At 37.4% G+C, this 19,727-nt stretch overlaps 3 protein-coding genes across 3 annotated transcripts; 2 read left to right on the top strand and 1 right to left on the bottom strand.

Moving 5' to 3' along the window:
• Nucleotides 1–7,570: 7,570 nt before the first annotated feature.
• tspo (translocator protein) lies at nucleotides 7,571–10,232 on the top strand. Its single transcript, XM_062997920.1, has 4 exons — nucleotides 7,571–7,680; nucleotides 8,931–9,105; nucleotides 9,325–9,463; nucleotides 9,812–10,232. Exons 2-4 carry the CDS (start codon nucleotides 8,933–8,935, stop codon nucleotides 9,983–9,985), a joined length of 486 nt encoding a protein of 161 aa, XP_062853990.1. The 5' UTR covers nucleotides 7,571–7,680; nucleotides 8,931–8,932; the 3' UTR covers nucleotides 9,986–10,232.
• A 263-nt stretch (nucleotides 10,233–10,495) lies between these two features.
• LOC134317178 (ubiquinol-cytochrome-c reductase complex assembly factor 2) lies at nucleotides 10,496–13,211 on the bottom strand. Its single transcript, XM_062997921.1, has 4 exons — nucleotides 13,008–13,211; nucleotides 11,354–11,428; nucleotides 10,956–11,025; nucleotides 10,496–10,757 (listed from the first exon to the last, which is right to left on the bottom strand). The coding sequence occupies exons 1-4, from the start codon at nucleotides 13,143–13,145 to the stop codon at nucleotides 10,651–10,653; spliced, it is 390 nt and encodes a 129-aa protein (XP_062853991.1). The 5' UTR covers nucleotides 13,146–13,211; the 3' UTR covers nucleotides 10,496–10,650.
• Nucleotides 13,212–13,484: 273 nt separating this feature from the next.
• Nucleotides 13,485–18,466, top strand: tomm6 (translocase of outer mitochondrial membrane 6 homolog (yeast)). Its single transcript, XM_062997922.1, has 3 exons — nucleotides 13,485–13,702; nucleotides 17,056–17,165; nucleotides 18,111–18,466. The coding sequence occupies exons 1-2, from the start codon at nucleotides 13,605–13,607 to the stop codon at nucleotides 17,150–17,152; spliced, it is 195 nt and encodes a 64-aa protein (XP_062853992.1). The 5' UTR covers nucleotides 13,485–13,604; the 3' UTR covers nucleotides 17,153–17,165; nucleotides 18,111–18,466.
• Nucleotides 18,467–19,727: the final 1,261 nt, after the last annotated feature.

Raw genomic sequence — 19,727 nt, forward strand, 5'->3', positions numbered from 1 at the left:
CTCCTGGATCCCAATCTGTTAATATCAGAATCCGATTAGGACATTCCTTTCTGTATAGATAGCATGGAGAAGCTAAAGGCAAGTGTGCTGATGCATATAGGGTACTGGGTACCACATGCAGGAGGTACATATGGGTATTGATAATAACGGAGGAACATCGGAGCTCAAGGTTAAGCGCTCTGGTACAGAAAACCAACCAGCATGCACGGCAAATACATTCCCGTTTAATAAATAAATCACAGAAATGTGAATGAGAGTCATTCTGTCGTATAGATACCAACAGACACAGGATACATGTACAAGATCAATAAAAAGCAATGCTGATCGCTAGCATAATAAGATCTGGTGAATGTGCTGTACAGATGAATAGGATATACCATGCGTTTGTGCATGTATCCCGCAATGTTTCGGTCGCGCCTGGCACTAGCATCCAGCTGTCGTGGCTCCAGAGTGCCGAGCGCCAGTGAAACATTGCGGGCTACATGCACACACAAACACATGGCATAACCGGGATGTGTGGAAGAGTTCACCAATCCCGCGATCATCCCCAGAACAGGGTCAATCTAAGCCGGGCATCAGAAAGGTAAATCAGTGTTCGCTGTACTCACATGTTTGTCAGTGAAACAGCAGCGATGATGGTGGTGGTGATGATGATGGTGATGATGATGATGATGATGGAGCTGCTGTTCTGATCTGCACCGCACCGTGCCGGCTGAATGACAGGAGCCGATCGGCCAGCCGACGTTCCCTATTCACGTATATCAACGCCGATCTTGAAGATTTGATTCAAACCCCGGTTAGAAATCAAAGCGTGAAGGCAGTTGTTTTTTGCCTCAACGCCCCCTTGCTGCGGCACGGGCCTCTGTTTGACATTTGCCGAGCGCCGGGGTGAGAGTTCAGCCAGCAGCCAACGAGGCCTGATGAAGCGGCAAGAAGGTAGAGCAGCCTGGAGGACCAGCTGAGGAGGAAGCGCACATGATGACGCGCTGCTGCCAGTACTGCTGCCAGCAGCTCCTGATGCCTCAATTCTCGCCTATACTGCAACACAAGAACACTCATGTACTGGGTCATTCTATAATTTGGGGTACATTCCATGTCCAATGATAATAATTATATTTATTCTAACAATTTTCTTTAAAAATGTCATATTTTACCTATTAATGGAAAACATGTTGTTATATCACAAAAACATTATGTGCATCCTATGCTTCATTTAGTTTGAAATTTGTCATGATCTTCCTAAATGAACAGTTTTTGCTGTGTCCATTTTTTAAGTTGAGGGTGCCTTGGTTTCAAAATAATGAATAAAATCATTAAGGGCAACAACATCTTTTTTTTTATTTATTTCTAAAGTTTAAATACTAAAGAAAAATATTATTTTTTAAATTGAGTTTCTCTTTTAAATAATTTAAATATCTTTATTTATTAATGTCCACAAAAGTTTTGTCAACTATGTTACTAACAGAACTCCACTCAGCAACTCAAAAATGGTTTGTTCTAAAACTGTGACCAACATTACATGATATCATTTTTCTCTGTGGAGGGTATATTGAACAAACTGTGGTGAATGTCCTCTTATTTTTTAAAATATTTTATCTATAATAGAACATTGTCAATGAGTATATTAATTGACTGTCAACTATGTTACATACATTGTTATGGTTAAAAATTTTTTTTATAATTTTTATTCAAATGTACAGTGTATCACAAAAGTGAGTACACCCCTCACATTTCTGCAAATATTTCATTATATCTTTTCATGGGACAACACTATAGACATGAAACTTGGATATAACTTAGAGTAGTCAGTGTACAACTTGTATAGCAGTGTAGATTTACTGTCTTCTGAAAATAACTCGACACACAGCCATTAATGTCTAAATGGCTGGCAACATAAGTGAGTACACCCCACAGTGAACATGTCCAAATTGTGCCCAAATGTGTCGTTGTCCCTCCCTGGTGTCATGTGTCAAGGTCCCAGGTGTAAATGGGGAGCAGGGCTGTTAAATTTGGTGTTTTGGGTACAATTCTCTCATACTGGCCACTGGATATTCAACATGGCACCTCATGGCAAAGAACTCTCTGAGGATGTGAGAAATAGAATTGTTGCTCTCCACAAAGATGGCCTGGGCTATAAGAAGATTGCTAACACCATGAAACTGAGCTACAGCATGGTGGCCAAGGTCATACAGCAATTTTCCAGGACAGGTTCCACTCGGAACAGGCTTCGCCAGGGTCGACCAAAGAAGTTGAGTCCACGTGTTCGGCGTCATATCCAGAGGTTGGCTTTAAAAAATAGACACATGAGTGCTGCCAGCATTTCTGCAGAGGTTGAAGACGTGGGAGGTCAGCCTGTCAGTGCTCAGACCATACGCCGCACACTGCATCAACTCGGTCTGCATGGTCGTCATCCCAGAAGGAAGCTGACGCACAAGAAAGCCAGCAAACAGTTTGCTGAAAACAAGCAGTCCAAGAACATGGATTACTGGAATGCCCTGTGGTCTGACGAGACCAAGATAACCTTGTTTGGCTCAGATGGTGTCCAGCATGTGTGGCGGCGCCCTGGTGAGAAGTACCAAGACAACTGTATCTTGCCTACAGTCAAGCATGTTGGTGGTAGCATCATGGTCTTGGGCTGCATGAGTGTTGCTGGCACTGGGGAGCTGCAGTTCATTGAGGGAAACATGAATTTCAACATGTACTGTGACATTCTGAAACAGAGCATGATCCCCTCCCTTCGAAAACTGGGCCTCATGGCAGTTTTCCAACAAGATAACGACCCCAAACACAACCTCCAAGATGACAACTGCCTTGCTGAGGAAGCTGAAGGTAAAGGTGATGGACTAAACCCAATTGAGCACCTGTGGCGCATCCTCAAGTGGAAGGTGGAGGAGTTCAAGGTGTCTAACATCCACCAGCTCCGTGATGTCATCATGGAGGAGTGGAAGAGGATTCCAGTAGCAACCTGTGCAGCTCTGGTGAATTCCATGCCCAGGAGGGTTAAGGCAGTGCTGGATAATAATGGTGGTCACACAAAATATTGACACTTTGGGCACAATTTGGACATGTTCACTGTGGGGTGTACTCACTTATGTTGCCAGCCATTTAGACATTAATGGCTGTATGTTGAGTTATTTTCAGAAGACAGTAAATCTACACTGCTATACAAGTTGTACACTGACTACTCTAAGTTATATCCAAGTTTCATGTCTATAGTGTTGTCCCATGAAAAGATATAATAAAATATTTGCAGAAATGTGAGGGGTGTACTCACTTTTGTGATACACTGTATGTTCAAATTAAACATTATTCTGTTCAAGAAATGACATGTGGTCAGCCAGGCAAGGTCTACCACTGAAGTTATGGGTCAAAATAGGGAAATTGTCAACTATGTTACCTGTCAACTAAGTTACCTAGTAGTCTACATCTACTGTCCCTTTTAAATAAAAATTAAAAAAAATAATGTTTAAGCTTTGCAACTAGTGGATATGTCACACTAAAGGAATATATTAACTTGAACCACTGATTGTTCTGTTGAGAAAGAACATTGTTTTTGTACTTTTTTGGTGATGTGAAATGTACCCCAAATTATAGAATGACCCTACTATTATTATCATATATTATCATTTAATTTTATTTTAATGATTTTAACTTTATCCTGGTCATGTAGACAGATAAATAGATTGATACTTTATTGATCTGGATGGAAATTAAAGTCTCAGTAGCATTATACATCAAAGACACACTATAAAAATTCAACAATATTAATCAAAAACAGCACAAACATACCAACCAAGATTAAAAGTAACCTGAGTTTTACATATATTGCATAACTACAGTGCAGTTATTAATGATGAGGAAAAATTTGAGTGGAAAATGAATAAATGAAAGTAGAAGTGCATTGATGTGCAGTTCCAAGTATACTTTACTTTACTTAGGATTAGGATTAGAATTAGGATTTTAATGTCATGTTTTACACACTTTGCTTACATTCATGAAAGGACAGGTAGTTACTTGTTCACAAGTTTAATGTCACACACTGTCATGGACAATTTTGTATCTCCAATTCACCTCACTTGCATGTCTTTGGACTGTGGGAGGAAACTGGAGCGCCTGAAGGAAACTCCACACAGAAAGGACCCGGACCACCCCCCAAGTATACAGTGTATGGTACAAATTAAATATAGATTAAATATTAAATAGTAAAATTACAGAGTGGCGAGTATGGCACATTGAATTGGGCCAATATAGCTATATCTATATATACATCAACATACATATGCATGTGTATGAATATACTTAAGTACACATATATACATGTATAAACACGTACATACATGGCACTCAGTCCTTAGCTATCACCCGCTGTCCCCGAATGCTGGAGTTGTAGAGTCTAATGGCTCTGGGGACAAAAGACCTTGATATAAAAAGTCTACACACTCCTGTTACATTTATATTTTTGGCATTTAGCAGATGCCTTTTTATCCAAAGCGACTTACATTACAGTGACAGTATACAGTCTGAGCAATTGAGGGTTAAGGGCCTTGCTCAAGTACCCAACAGTGGCAACCTGGCAGTGGTGAGGCTTGAACCAGCGACTTTCTAATTACTAGTCCAGTACCTTAACCGCTAGGCTACGACTTGCCTGTTAAAATGCCAGGTTTTTGTGATGACAAAATATCAGACCAAAATAATTGCTTTATTTCCACCTTTATTGTGATCAATAATCTGTACAAATTAATTGAAAAAAAAAACTAACTGAAATTATTTAGTTTGGGCATACGTGGCAAATTATATTTTTTGAAAGATAACCAAACAGTCTGCAGTGAACTGTTAAATTAATTAAACTGTGTGTATGGGCTACAATATCAAAATACAACATTGAGTTTTACCCCTATTAGCTTAAGCAAAAATCTAAATCTAAAGAAGACATGTGATTGATTGTTTAGGATTTGAAACCACTGCTTGCTGTAAACAGCATAAATCTAAAGACTTTCATAGCTGGTGTCAGTAGTTTAGGCTGTCAAAATGCTACATTCTTTCTAAATATTGTTGCTGACCTATGCTTTCTTGACCAGTGTAGCTGTGACCATGTCAGATCCTCTGACATGTGAATTCCTATTAATCTAAAGCTGGACACTCTCTCCACCATTGGTGGATATTGGAGCATACCCAACATTAGTGGTGAATGCAGGAACACAGTTGTGTGTGCAGAGGGGGTATAGAATGGGGCCCAGTACATATCCTTGTGGTGTAGCAGTACTCACTGTACTAATGGAGGACAGGTGAGGGCCCAGTCTCACTAATTGAAAGCGGTGTAACAGAAAGTTCAGGATTTAGTTGAATAGTGATAAGCTGAGGCCTAGCTGTTGCAGCTTAAAAGTGAGCTTGTTGAGGATGATAGTATTGAAAGCAGAGCTGAAGTCTATGAGTAGCATCCTAACATATGTGCCCTTAGATGAGTCAGGACAGTGTGAAGAGCCAGAGAAATAGCGTCCTCTGTGGATCTGTTGGTTCTATAGGCAAACTGGCATGAGCTCAGAGAGCCAGGGATGATGGCTTTGATGTGGTATTGTTTTCTGATGGTGTGCTAAGGTTTGGTCTGCCCAATCGTGGTTTGGATACAAATGATCCAGTTTTCTGGAAAGCCATGCACTGCTCCCTGACACTGCTACCTGACTTGTTCAAGTCACAAAATATATTAGGTCACGTTAAATATGTAACCTGTACATGTATAGATCCCCAAATGTTAGTACCTTCACAAAGTGTTTACTTTATACATTGTAGCTCAAATACCAAGGGCAATGTGTATTTTAAGGTTGCATTAAAACAAAAGAATGCAGGTAAGTGTCAGACTAACTGCAAATGATACTGTTAAACACAGACAAGGTACCTACAGGGGATATGTCTTTTGGTCAGTGGTAGCTTATTAGAAGCTATATGTATCCCCATTCTATTGTTGATCTACAGTACAGTGAGCACATTTGGTTATTTAATGAAATGTCAAAAACTAATGCAATGATTAATATTGTGAATATAGAAATCAAACAGGGGACTTTTAAATGAATCATTTAATTCATCAAAACATTTTTCAACAAAACAGTTTTTACTGCAAAAAGCTGGTGTATGTCATTGAGTCAGCAGCACGCCTTTATGGATACAAGAATATTTCCAATGATGAAGTCAATCCAGTGTAAACACACACATCATAAAAGTAATACATTCAAATAAACAAGAATGCATAATGGTATGGAATAGTTCATAACATGTTCATTACATCTAACACATTATCTGACAGATATGCTAAAAGTATTTTGTACCCATAACTTATCCACATGTGCCGTTAAAAATGTAAGGTTTAAGTGCATGAGAAACAGGAAGATGTGGACATTTGCTTATCTTATCAGAGCAGATATATGGCAAACAAGTCTATGTGTATAAGTAAAATTCATGCAGTAGTAGTACAAACCATTACTTGCCCTCGGTGTCATGGATGTATGTCTTACTCTCCAAAAAAAAAGAAAAAAAAATGACAAAGGACAATAAAAGACATTTGAATTAGATAGTCTTTTTAAAGAAACACTTTTACTTTTAGTAGAATGTACTTTTATACTTCTACTTGAGTAAATATATACTAATCAGCCATAACATTAAAACCACCTCCTTGTTTCTACACTCAGTGTTCATTTTATCAGCTCCACTTACCATATAGAAGCACTTTGCTGTTCTACAATTACTGACTGTAGTCCATCTGGTGGATCATTCTCAGCACTGCAGTGACACTGACATGGTGGTGGTGTGTTAGTGTGTGTTGTGCTGGTATGAGTGGATCAGACACAGCAGCGCTGCTGGAGTTTTTAAATACTGTGTCCACTCACTGTCCACTCTATTAGACACTCCTACCTAGTTGGTCCACCTTGTAGACGTAAAGTAAGGACGATCGCTCATCTATTGCTGCTGTTTGAGTTGGTCATCTTCCAGACCTTTATCAGTGGTCACAGGACGCTGTTGGCTGGATATATTTTTGGTTGGTGGACTATTCTCAGTCCAGCAGTAACAGTGAGGTCAGCCATTGTCACTGCAGTGCGGTCCTGCTCTGTGGTGGTCCTGGGAGAGGCCTGACCATTGAAGAACAGCATGAAAAGGCGCTAACAAAGCATGCAGAGAAACAGATGGACTACAGTCAGTAATTGTAGAACTACAAAGTGCTCCTATCTGGTAAGTGAAGCTGATAAAATGGAGTGAGTGTAGAAACAAGGAGATGGTTTTAATGTCATGGTTGATCAGTGTATATACCTTAGATATACTTCAACTTCTACTTGAATATTTTTATGAGTGTAATAATTTGACTTAAGTAATAAACCTGCATACTTCTGTCCTCATGTTTCGGCTGGTGTAATTCGTTTTAATTTTTTTTTTTTTTTTTGCAACTGTGCTGATCTACAGTAATCACTACAGTAAACAGAAAACGTGACTGTTGTAAAGATCACGTACACAGATCAGATGAAGTAACATGAGAAGAGAAACACCCTCTCTGTGACTGTGCGCTTATGAAAGTGTACAGGCCTGATGGAGCGTTTTGTAAGAGCACACGCCTACTGCTGCACTGCTCGTTTCAAATACTCAGCAGCACCAGACTTTCACTACAGACTTAATCCTAATCGAAACTCAACTTTAAAGGTAAGAATATGACCACGATACCAAATATAACTTAATATGCAAGTCATGTAAGTGTTTGTAAGGGCTGATCGCGGTGTGTTTGCTCTGTAAGCTTGGTTGGTGTAGGACACTTGACTCGGGTGCTCAGTCTGCAAAACATTGTGTAACTGAGCTAAACATTAAGTGCATTGTGTAACTGCAAAGTACTACATGATATATCTAAATCCACCACAAACAAAATGAAATACACCCCGTGTGTGGATTATTGACAACTGTGTACTTTTGTAATGATACTGAATCATCGTTCAGAAAAATACAAAACTCAAGTGAACTGCACCAGCCATTGTGGCGCTTTATATTACTCATTACAACTCAAGCATTGCCCTACAGACTCATAATATGAATTATTAGGGTGAAATTAAATAGGTGAAATTAAATTAAAGTGAAGTGAGTTCAGTAAAATTAAGCATGGCCATAATCACGATGGGCATTTAAGCATGTCCCCCCCAATATTCAGATATGATCAAAATGCCATCCTTGATGTCCTTATGTAAAAAGTTAAATAAACATAAATAAACATATTACACTCAATAGTTTTGTTTTAATCAGTTGTTAATATGATAGGAATGCTTTGAAATACCCCCCATAACCCAGTAGATTTGCTCCCCTCCAATGTTCAGTTAAAGGTTACGTCCTTGACGGGCCACAGACTCTGTTTAATAAAACAAATAAAAATACGCCTTCTTGATAACACGTCCATTATTTGAGTGACTAATATATTATTATTATTATACTCTATCATTACAGCACTATTAACTTCCCTTTGTAATCAGTAAAGAAATGAGCCGTGGAGCCGTCATGTCTACCCAAAAGTTTAACAACATTGCAGTAGGTGTAATGTCCTAAAGGAGATGGGAAGACTGTGTTACAGCGACACCTAGTGTTCGTACTAGGAATTTCTTTTTTGTAACAACTTTCATTTAACGTTATCATGACAATAAAGGAGACAAAGTGTAAAACATGACGTTAAAAATCCTAGTAAAGCAAAACAATCTTGAAGAGCCTGAAGCACAGGAAGGGTCGACTGGAATACGACAAAAAGTAATAGGCATGTAAAGTTCTGGGATACAGTTCTGTGGAGTTGGCAATTTAAAATGGCAAACTTCACCCATCACAAATCATGTCCTTTCTAAATATTATACATCTGTATTATAATGTGGGCATACATTATTATGTTAAATGTATATTTTTGTATATATTTTTTGTTTTAGCCATGTCACTTGCTGTGTTTGGTCTAACTGCCCTACCACATGTTGGTGGGATCTGTGGAGGCTTAATTACAAGAAAACAGGTAAAAACATGGTATGTCACACTTAAAAAGCCATCGTGGAAACCACCCAACTATGCTTTTGGATTGGTCTGGACAACCCTCTACACTGGCATGGGGTGAGTACATCATATTTAAACCATATACCAAGACTTTGTTAGTTGTGAGAATTATTAGTGTGCATATGTTTCACTGAGCATTATTCCCAATGAAGGGAGTAAATACACCAGACAATGATTTTAAACAGCTCGCTGATAGACTCACTGTACAGCTTTTTAACTGTAAAGACCACAGTTACCTCCTCTTTAACTAACTAGATCTTAATATGGTTGGTTTAGATATGGTTCATACCTGGTGTGGAAAGAGCTTGGAGGCTTCACACAAGATGCTATGGTACCACTGGGCCTCTATGGCACACAGCTGGCACTGAATTGGGCATGGACCCCCATCTTTTTTGGTGCGCACAAAATCAAACTGGTAAGAGTGTATGCTTTTGTCGACTATAAGATAAACCTTTATGTAAACAACACTAGTTATTTAACTATAACACAATACTGCTGAGTGTAAAGACATGCAGAATCAAAACAAGGCTCCTAAACTGTAATGGAGAAATGCAAAATTAATAATTCAAAACATTTCCTTAATTGGGGTTGTGATGGTGGTGGAGAGCTCTCTATAAAAGTTCCATTATACTGAACAGGTGTTTCATTGGCATAATATAGTGGTATATAATGTCATAATGCAAATAAAACAAGAAATTGTATCTTGAATCTTATGAAGTAAACAAATCAGTGTTGAATGTTTCTTTAACTTTTGCCCCTGCAGGCGTTTATAGAGATTGTCATGCTGACAGGCACAGTGGCTGCCACCATGGTGTCTTGGTACCCAGTGAGCCGCCCTGCCACTCTCCTCATGACTCCTTATTTAGCCTGGCTCTGCTTGGCTACCTGCCTCAACTATTGCATCTGGAGGGACAACCCTGAGACCAAGACAGACTAAATGTGAACAAACAACATTAACATGCACAATAAGAATGTAATGATTTTTACAGCCGATACCACTAATATGCCTTTATTCATATGTGATTTTTTTAAATGAATATATCTGCTTGGCATTCATTTTGAAGTGTGGTCATTAGTAATTGCACTAGTAGCGATTTTATCTACTCATGATCAAATATTATATTACTAACTGTGTGGCAGAAATGTCTTTTAAGCATTTTAATACATTTTGCACTTTAAAACAACATTGGTGTGCTGGTTTTCTGTACACTTCTACCCACCAAACATTTAGTTTTGGAATAATCATACTGCTTTATAAAAGGGTGTGTTCCAAAACAATGTGATCACCTATCTTATATTCACATACCATATTTTCTGGATTACGACAAACTATCACTAACTGCCAGTAAACACACACAACGCAACACATCTTATCTACATAGTGCATGTGCACTTAGCTAGTCAGTTCAAGGCAGAAAGTGCTTATTAAAGTTCTTACAAATAGTCCTTATTTTATAAAAATTTATTTATTTATTTATATTATGTGTTGTTCCAGCCAAAAACCCTGCAATATACAGCATGCATATATTAATAAAGAAAGTCAGAGAAACAGTTTTGTAACTGGAAATTGTTTACAGTAAAGCCGCCTAGTGTGCAAAAGAACTACTTTTCAGGTTTTTCAGGAGCTGCTTCTTCTGGTTTAGGGGTGAACCGCTGCATAAAAGTTTTCCACAATCCTTTCTTTTCTTCATCCATCTGTTGCATAGTTCCTACAAGAGAAGAATGTAAATTCAGGGAAAATATAATATACAAAGTATATTATTATTAATGTTACGGTACAAGTTAAAACTGAAGCCAGTCCTATTTATACTACTCTAATTTCTACTAGTGGAGTACAAACTGAACTATATGTATACACACACATTACAAATATTTCTGCAGTATTTACAACTGAGTTATTATCTCACCTGTTGCTAATAACATCTGGCACTCCTCCACTGTCACACCAGTGAAGCTTGTGTCTTTTGCTCGTGGAAACTGAGAGGATTTATACAAATTCTTGTTACATTAAATGCATAAGTTGATTGTTTATTATACATTTCTAATCTCACAAATGAACATTCCAACAAGTTACACAGTACACGACTATGTGTTTAATTTCCTGAAGGATCAGTAAAATACCTATCCATGTATCTGTTACACATGGGCAATGTTGACACCTCACAAGTATCTTTATCCAATTACTTTTTTTTTAACTAGAATTATAAACATTTAAAAATTTTAGAATTAGGTCATCAAAATTCCGATATATGTTTAAAAGATTCAGTAAATCTGTACAGGCAGGTAATTCTCACTTTAAACTTACCTTTTGTTTGTAAACATTATCTTTGATGTGTGCCAGACTTTCATACATCTGATCACATTTTTCTGCATCTGCGATCTATATAGAAATGCATATCGTTAATTAAAACATCAAGATAAAAAAAAAAACGACAAATGTTCATTTTCTTATTATAAGCATGCCAAATAGTCTTCCAGCTATAAAATGCTTTACTGATTTTTACTGAACACATGACATAATAAACTAAACCTGCCTGACCTAATAACTCAAAAATAATGATTTTCAGTTCTTAATCAAGTCTATATATCATTCAGTAAAAGAAGAGAAAACTGACTAAATAAAACAAGCACAGATTTTAAGGTAAGTGTTTACAGGAGCATTTCATAAATTTCTCTATCAAGATCAAAGAAACAGAGGATTTACAATATATTAGTGTAAGTTAATAAAGTGTATTTGATTAGCTGGGTCAAAACAGGCTACAGAGGTGGCCACAAACCAACCACACTGGCATTAACACAGAGTTTGGGATTTTGGACATTTTGGTTGTGGTACATGGTGTGACAAGTTGCCGTATTTTAAGTATGAGTGGTTTGATCGAAATTAGACTTTAGGTTTTGAGTGAGCTGCAGTTGCTGTTTAGACTGTTAAGATTCTGTGCTACAAGGTTTACTATTATTTTGGCCTCAATGTTTTATTAAAATATTAGACAATTAGTCAATTTGCTGTGGAAAACTGGTAAGACTGGTAAACTGTCAAACATCATGCTAAAAGCACATCAAGCTGTATCTTCAGTATGAACCCTTAAACTTTATTCATTTAAAAAGATTTAAAAAGAAAATGGTTGTCCAACTTGATTGTTTAATTGATATGTAGTATGTATTTATGTGTTCAAATCAGGTGGCATTGTGGCTCAGTGGGTAGCACTGTCGCCTTACAGCAAGAAGGTCCTGGGTTCAATCTCTAAGTGAAGTGGTCCGGGTCCTTTCTGTGTGGAGTTTGCATGTTCTCCCTGTGTCTGTGTGGGTTTCCTCCGGGAGCTCCGGTTTCCTCACACAGTCCAGAGACATGCAAGGTGAATTGGAGATACAAAATTGTCCATGACTGTGTTTGACATTAAACTTGTGAACTGATGAATATTGTGTAACGAGTAACTACAGTTTCTGTCATGAATGTAACCAAAGTGTTTAAAACATGACGTTAAAATCCTAATAAATAAATTTGTTCAAACCCTGGCATAATTTATTATGTCTAATGTGTTGTGGTTTTGAGATTCATTTAATCGATTTATTATGTATGGTTCGTGTCTCAGTAACAATACTATTGATATAAAAGGGGGAACCTTTGGCCTGACAATTTATCATGTTGTTAATATATTGCGATATCAATGTCTTCGGTTATATCGCTACCGCCCTATGAGCCATCTAACATCTGCAACTGCTCAGTGGTTTATACAATCACCTAGCACTCAAGGACTCAAGGACACAGTGAGAGCACCAGTGTGTTCACAATAACGCCTGAACTCCGCTTCAACATTTTAACACAACCGAGAGAAACAAGTCTATCTGCTAAAACACGCATTGATTATAAACACATTTATCATTAATACAAAAGTTTAAAATATACATTCACATCTCCACATTCATTACATAAACAGCTCTCTGAAAAGGCATCTAATTACCTGTGTATTTTCACCCTCTCTGAACGCACTCGCCACTTTTTGCAGTAAAAACGTGCCCAAATCTCGTCCTTTTTTAGACTCGTCTCTCGGCCATTCCTCACATAACTTCAGAAACCGACGATACCTGGTGGCGGCCATTTTCAGACTGGCAAAACACAAGACGGTGGAAACGTCCGTATCTGAAATGCGCCCTGCTCCCTATTCCCTACAAAGTGCGAAGTGCATTATGGGAACACTGCAGCAACTATGCTAGTTTGACGCATGTCAGGTTTTTTTTATATATATATATATATATTTTTTTTTTTTTTTTTTTTTAAACAACATAACATACAGAACAATACAAAAGAATACAAATTCTCGTGGAGGATGTCATACCTATAAATTACAATCTAGGGGGCGAGCATGTCAGGTTTGCCGCAGAAGGAAACGGCGATGTGAATTTGTCCTAAACGGGTTTCCGTAGGTTAAAAGCGAAGGTCTTTTACTTCTATCACCTCATGGTTTTTCGGCCATCAGTGACGGTTCAGCTTGTGTCCTCCAGGCGATCGCAATCAGTGGAAATAGTTATTATATTTTAAACTGATTTACCAAAACAAAATGGCTGGTGGAAAGAAAAGTGAAGCAGGATCTCCCGGTGTGATGGGTTGGGTTAGCGCCGCTTACCGATTTGCGACAGATAGAAATGATTTCAGAAGGTGGGTTTGTTTATATGCTGACTGACTATAACCATGCTTTGAGAAATCATACATAGTATTGCTTGTATTCACCCTTGCTTTGCTCTTTAGTTATAGTAATTGTTAGAACAGCATATGATGGCTTTTATAGTTAATTATAAAAAGATCTTAATAATTGTCCTTAGTACAGTAGATATGGGTTGCATTGGGATTCGATCCTAAAGCCGGTGTTCTGTCGATTTATCCTAACCGTCGAGATGCTGCCTTATCCTACCGAGCATGCGCACATCTGTTTCGACTCGTTAAGTAAAGAGCGTTTAATTTCGTGTTGTAATAACATATAGATCTATCGAAATGTGCTACCTATAGTGTATGATAAGATATACAGCTATCAAGATGCGCTGCCTATTGTTTATAATATCTATCAAGATGTTACCTATAGTGTGTAATAAAATATACATCTATCAAGATGTCACTTATAGTTTATAAGATATATCTATCAGGATGTTACCTGTAGTGTGTAATAAAATATACATCTATCAAGATGTTACTTATAGTTTATAAGATATATCTATCAGGATGTTACCTGTAGTGTATAATAAGATATACATCTATCAAGATGTCACTTATAGTTTATAAGATATATCTATCAGGATGTTACCTGTAGTGTATAATAAGATATACATCTATCAAGATGTCACTTATAGTTTATAAGATATATCTATCAGGATGTTACCTGTAGTGTGTAATAAAATATACATCTATCAAGATGTTACTTATAGTTTATAAGATATATCTATCAGGATGTTACCTGTAGTGTATAATAAGATATACATCTATCAAGATGTCACTTATAGTTTATAAGATATATCTATCAGGATGTTACCTGTAGTGTATAATAAGATATACATCTATCAAGATGTCACTTATAGTTTATAAGATATATCTATCAGGATGTTACCTGTAGTGTATAATAAGATATACATCTATCAAGATGTTACTTATAGTTTATAAGATATATCTATCAGGATGTTACCTGTAGTGTATAATAAGATATACATCTATCAAGATGTCACTTATAGTTTATAAGATATATCTATCAGGATGTTACCTGTAGTGTATAATAAGATATACATCTATCAAGATGTGCTACCTGTAATTTATAATAAGATATACATCTATCAAGATGTGCTACCTATAGTTTATAATAGGATATACATCTATCAAGATGTGTTATATATAGTGTATAAAATATACATCTATCAAGATGTGTTACCTGTAGTGTATAATAAGAATTCAAGCCAAAGTTCACTGTGAAGACAGTAAAGCACGGTGGTACAAAATGATGTGGGGATGTTTTTCATACCATGGTGTTACACCTATTTATCACATACGAGGGATCATGGATCAGTTTAAATATATCAGAATACTTGAGGAGATCATGTTGCCCTATGTCGAAGAAGAAATGCGCTTAAAATGGGTGTTTCAACATGACAATAATCCAAAACATCTTGGTTACAGACAAACAAGATTGAGGTAATAGAGTGGCCAGCACAATCCCCTGACCTCAATCCCAGAGAGAACTTGTGTTCTGACATCTGAAACACGTTTTTTTGAGGCAAAACCCAAAAATGCTGAAGAACTGTGGAATGTCGTCTAATCATCCTGGACTGGAATACCTGTTCAGATGTGCCAGAAGTTGGTCGACTCCATGCAACACAGATCTCGGAAACAATTGTTATGCCACTAAATATTAGTTCAGTAATTTAAAGTAAAGTGAAACCTCAAACATTTTTTCATGTTATAGATACATTTGTTTGAGTTTTTAAAGAAAAATGCTGGCACTGCTATTTTTTTAACAGCCTAATATTCATTTTTCTTAACTTTCTGTAAATGATTAATACAAACTGGCTAAATTTTGTTAATGTTTTGATTTAGAATTGAAAGTGTAGTATTTTCAGTGCATTTGCATTTATGGAAATTATTATGAAGAAAGTTATTATAATGATTTTGTGCTTTATTCACTTTTTTAAAATCACTGCTATTTTTTTTTGAACACCACTGTATGCCTATATACAGGGGTTGGACAAAATAACTGAAACACCTGTCATTTTAGTGTGGTAGGTTTCATGGCTAAATTGGACCAGTCTGGTGGCCAATCTTCATTAATTGCACATTGCACCAGTAAGAGCAGAGTGTGAAGGTTCAATTAGCAGGGTAAGAGCACAGAGCTCAAAATATTGCAATGCACACAACATTATGGGTGACATACCAGAGTTCAAAAGAGGACAAATTGTTGGTGCACGTCTTGCTGGCGCATCTGTGACCAAGACAGCAAGTCTTTGTGATGTATCAAGAGCCACGGTATCCAGGGTAATGTCAGCATACCACCAAGAAGGACAAACCACATCCAACAGGATTAACTGTGGACGCAAGAGGAAGCTGTCTGAAAGGGATGTTCGGGTGCTAACCCGGATTGTATCCAAAAAAACATAAAACCACGGCTGCCCAAATTACGGCAGAATTAAATGTGCACCTCAACTCTCCTGTTTTCACCAGAACTGTCCGTCGGGAGCTCCACAGGGTCAATATACACGGCCGGGCTGCTATAGCCAAACCTTTGGTCACTCGTGCCAATGCCAAACGTCGGTTTCAATGGTGCAAGGAGCGCAAATCTTGGGCTGTGGACAATGTGAAACATGTATTGTTCTCTGATGAGTCCACCTTTACTGTTTTCCCCACATCCGGGAGTGTTACGGTGTGGAGAAGCCCCAAAGAAGCGTACCACCCAGACTGTTGCATGCCCAGAGTGAAGCATGGGGGTGGATCAGTGATATCATGGCATATCATGGCATTCCCTTGGCCCAATACTTGTGCTAGATGGGCGTGTCACTGCCAAGGACTACCGAACCATTCTGGAGGACCATGTGCATCCAATGGCGGTGCCGTGTATCAGGATGACAATGCACCAATACACACAGCAAGACTGGTGAAAGATTGGTTTGATGAACATGAAAGTGAAGTTGAACATCTCCCATGACCTGCACAGTCACCAGATCTAAATATTATTGAGCCACTTTGGGGTGTTTTGGAGAAGCGAGTCAGGAAACGTTTTCCTCCACCAGCATCACGTAGTGACCTGGCCACTATCCTGCAAGAAGAATGGCTTAAAATCCCTCTGACCACTGTGCAGGACTTGTATATGTCATTTCCAAGACGAATTGACGCTGTATTGGCCGCAAAAGGAGGCCCTACACCATACTAATAAATTATTGTGGTCTAAAACCAGGTGTTTCAGTTATTTTGTCCAACCCCTGTATATGTCATTTTTCAAAGACCTAATTTTAATTGTCCATCTGTCCTCTTTTTTCCAGGAATCTTGTCATGAATCTGGGTTTGTTTGCAGCAGGAGTTTGGGTAGCAAGAAATTTATCAGACTTTGACCTGATGGCTCCTCAACCAGTCACATAAGGAGTTTACCCAGGTAATAATACATTTTAATCTGCAAAACAATGGTATGTACATGTCCTTATGTTAAAACCTTGAGCTATTAAAGCAGTTTACAGAGCCGGTCCTGTTGAAACATTGTAATCCTTACAAATAATCTTTACAAACTTAATTCAGCTCTAACGTTTGGTTATAACAGAAACCTACTGCTTATTTAGCTTTGTAGGGGCAGCTTAGCTGTACCTGCGTCATCTTAACTTACATTAAAAAGCAGTGGCATTTTTGACAAATAATGTTTCAATGGGCAAAACATCATAAAGCAGCATTATTTTAAAATACTGGATGTGATGTTTTAAATGTAAAAAGTTTAACACTATCATTTTATTTCATAAACTTAGTCCTTTGTGAGGTAAAGTATATTATGGCTATATCTAGATTACATTTGTTTTGACCTGTGTAATGCATTGGCTCCACCTGATCTTTGTGGTTCAAGTGGTCTGTTTGATCACTATATTTAATGCAATGACCCAGAATAATTTAGCCAAAATGCAAACTAGCAAATGATTTGGCATCGACGTGAATTTATGGAACAAATGACAAATTTGTTAGACAGATATTTTAACATTTAATAGGCATACAATGCAACATAGTTCCAATTTCTTTGCCTTATTCAACATTTTTATAGCACCAACACAAGACTCAAAAATAGATACATTTAAACATGCTCCTGTTTCAACTCTTAATTATAGTTGGAAGTTCTTTAAAAAGACATTTGGATGCATCATCACACAAAGATCAGATCTCTTAAATGTTTGATTTTACTCTGCCCATGTTTATTTTGTGGGATGTGCTGGCTGAGCAGTCAGAATGCTGGATTATTGATCATAAGGTTGAGCGTTTAAACCTTATAGGTCTCAGTTGATTCATTATTTGTAAGTTACTTAAATAAAACAATTTGCTAAATGTGTATTTTTAACCCCAGGGGAAGACGGCAACCAACTTCTTTTGAACAGGAACAGAGCTTTCGGGCAAAGAGGACTTGTAGGACCAATGGACACTAAAAGAAATAACCATCTACTGAAGCCCTGTTAAAGCCCTACTCAATTCTTTTTTTTTTTGAACGATCAGTGACAAGTTGTTATTACAAATGTTAAACTTTAATATGAGATTGTTTAAATTAAAATGTTCAGGATGTAATGCTGTCATTACTGCTGCTTGTCAAACACCTGTAAGAAGAGAATACATCAATGTCATTCATATCAGTTAATATGTAACCATCCATTTTACCATTTCAAGAAGTTCAAACATTCTTCATATTAAAGGTAAATGATTCTCTTACCCACTGTGCTGTTCTGTGAAGATAAAAGTTGAAACCAGGTGTCTTTTTCCAACCTGCATACAAAAGGATAAAAAGAACGACAAGGTGTGCACTAATAAGAGAGAACATCAGAGATAATGTGATAAAGGGCTGTAGCTACTCTATGGTCTTTTTAAAGCTTGATTCTGTGGAAAAATTAAACAATGTAAAAAGCAGATTTCTTAGCAGCTATCACAGTCCATCCCAAACATTCACTTTTTTGCATCTTTTTGTAATATAGTAATATATTTAGCCTGTCTTTGTAAATCTGTACCCTGGTACAACAGCAATGGATTATCACATAGGATTAACACAAAGGTAATAAGGATGTTTTTAAATTATAGTATATCACAGGTATTCTGAAAGATCTAGCACTGGTTATAGAAAATGTAGCATGTCACAGAGTGTAAATGTAATGCATATTTAATGTTTAATTTTTTGGTCAAACACAATAGCCAAGATACTGAGTAATATGGGTTTAAACTAGTTTAGCAGTAAAATCCAAGTACCGTGTCTGAGCAGCGAGTACTAGAACAGTAGCAGCTGTTGAGTGTTTTTTTGTTAGATGGAGGACAAAGGCATCAGATGGCAGACCCATCATCTTCGTCCTTAACTCCTCTACATGCACACGAGCAGGAAAAACTGCATGGTCCTGCACACTAAATCTGTTTCCACTGAAAAGAGGGTGTCAGGCATAAAACAGATATTTAATACAGTAAAGCTAAGATTGTAAATTAATGAAATTACCACTTAATTACAAAGAATCAGCAAGCCACAGAACCATATTTGGTTGGAGATAAGTGGACAACAGAAAGTCATACTTTTTGAGTGAGAGGAGCAAAAGGTCATTGAAGAGATGCATGTATATGTCTCCACATGAGACAGTGGAGGCTGAAGTACGATCCTTTTTGATTTTGAACTTTTTCAAGGGTCCAGCTCGAATCAGGTAACGTCCACTTATGATTAATGGTATTGTCTGATAAGATACATTTAAAAGAAACATTTACAACTTATAGAACAAATACACAGTCCTTTAGGGGTAAAGAAGTTGGTGAATTCAGGATTCAGACCTTAACATTGACAAAGTCCATGAGCTTTTCCAGGCCAACTAGTTCCTCAGTCTGTTTCATGCGCTGAACGTTGCCATCACACTCCACTACTATCTACATGACCAAGAATACAAACAGCTGAAACCACAATTTACTGACAAGACAAGAATAATTAGTCTTACACTTTCTTCAT

The sequence above is a fragment of the Trichomycterus rosablanca genome, chromosome 6, assembly GCF_030014385.1.
Source record: "Trichomycterus rosablanca isolate fTriRos1 chromosome 6, fTriRos1.hap1, whole genome shotgun sequence".
Lineage (NCBI taxonomy): Eukaryota > Metazoa > Chordata > Actinopteri > Siluriformes > Trichomycteridae > Trichomycterus > Trichomycterus rosablanca.

Bases quoted from the DNA above. Each gene is read 5' to 3' on its own strand.
- LOC134317178 (XM_062997921.1), bottom strand. From the start codon at position 13,145: ATGGCCGCCACCAGGTATCGTCGGTTTCTGAAGTTATGTGAGGAATGG. The intron at 11,429-13,007 runs GTAATTAGATGC...ATTTCTATATAG, and splicing joins GAGAGGGTGAAAATACACAG to ATCGCAGATGCAGAAAAATG. The intron at 10,758-10,955 runs GTGAGATAATAA...CTTCTCTTGTAG, and splicing joins CCAGATGTTATTAGCAACAG to GAACTATGCAACAGATGGAT.
- tomm6 (XM_062997922.1), top strand. From the start codon at position 13,605: ATGGCTGGTGGAAAGAAAAGTGAAGCAGGATCTCCCGGTGTGATGGGT. The intron at 13,703-17,055 runs GTGGGTTTGTTT...TCTTTTTTCCAG, and splicing joins GATAGAAATGATTTCAGAAG to GAATCTTGTCATGAATCTGG.
- tspo (XM_062997920.1), top strand. From the start codon at position 8,933: ATGTCACTTGCTGTGTTTGGTCTAACTGCCCTACCACATGTTGGTGGG. The intron at 9,106-9,324 runs GTGAGTACATCA...TGGTTGGTTTAG, and splicing joins ACCCTCTACACTGGCATGGG to ATATGGTTCATACCTGGTGT. The intron at 9,464-9,811 runs GTAAGAGTGTAT...TTGCCCCTGCAG, and splicing joins GTGCGCACAAAATCAAACTG to GCGTTTATAGAGATTGTCAT.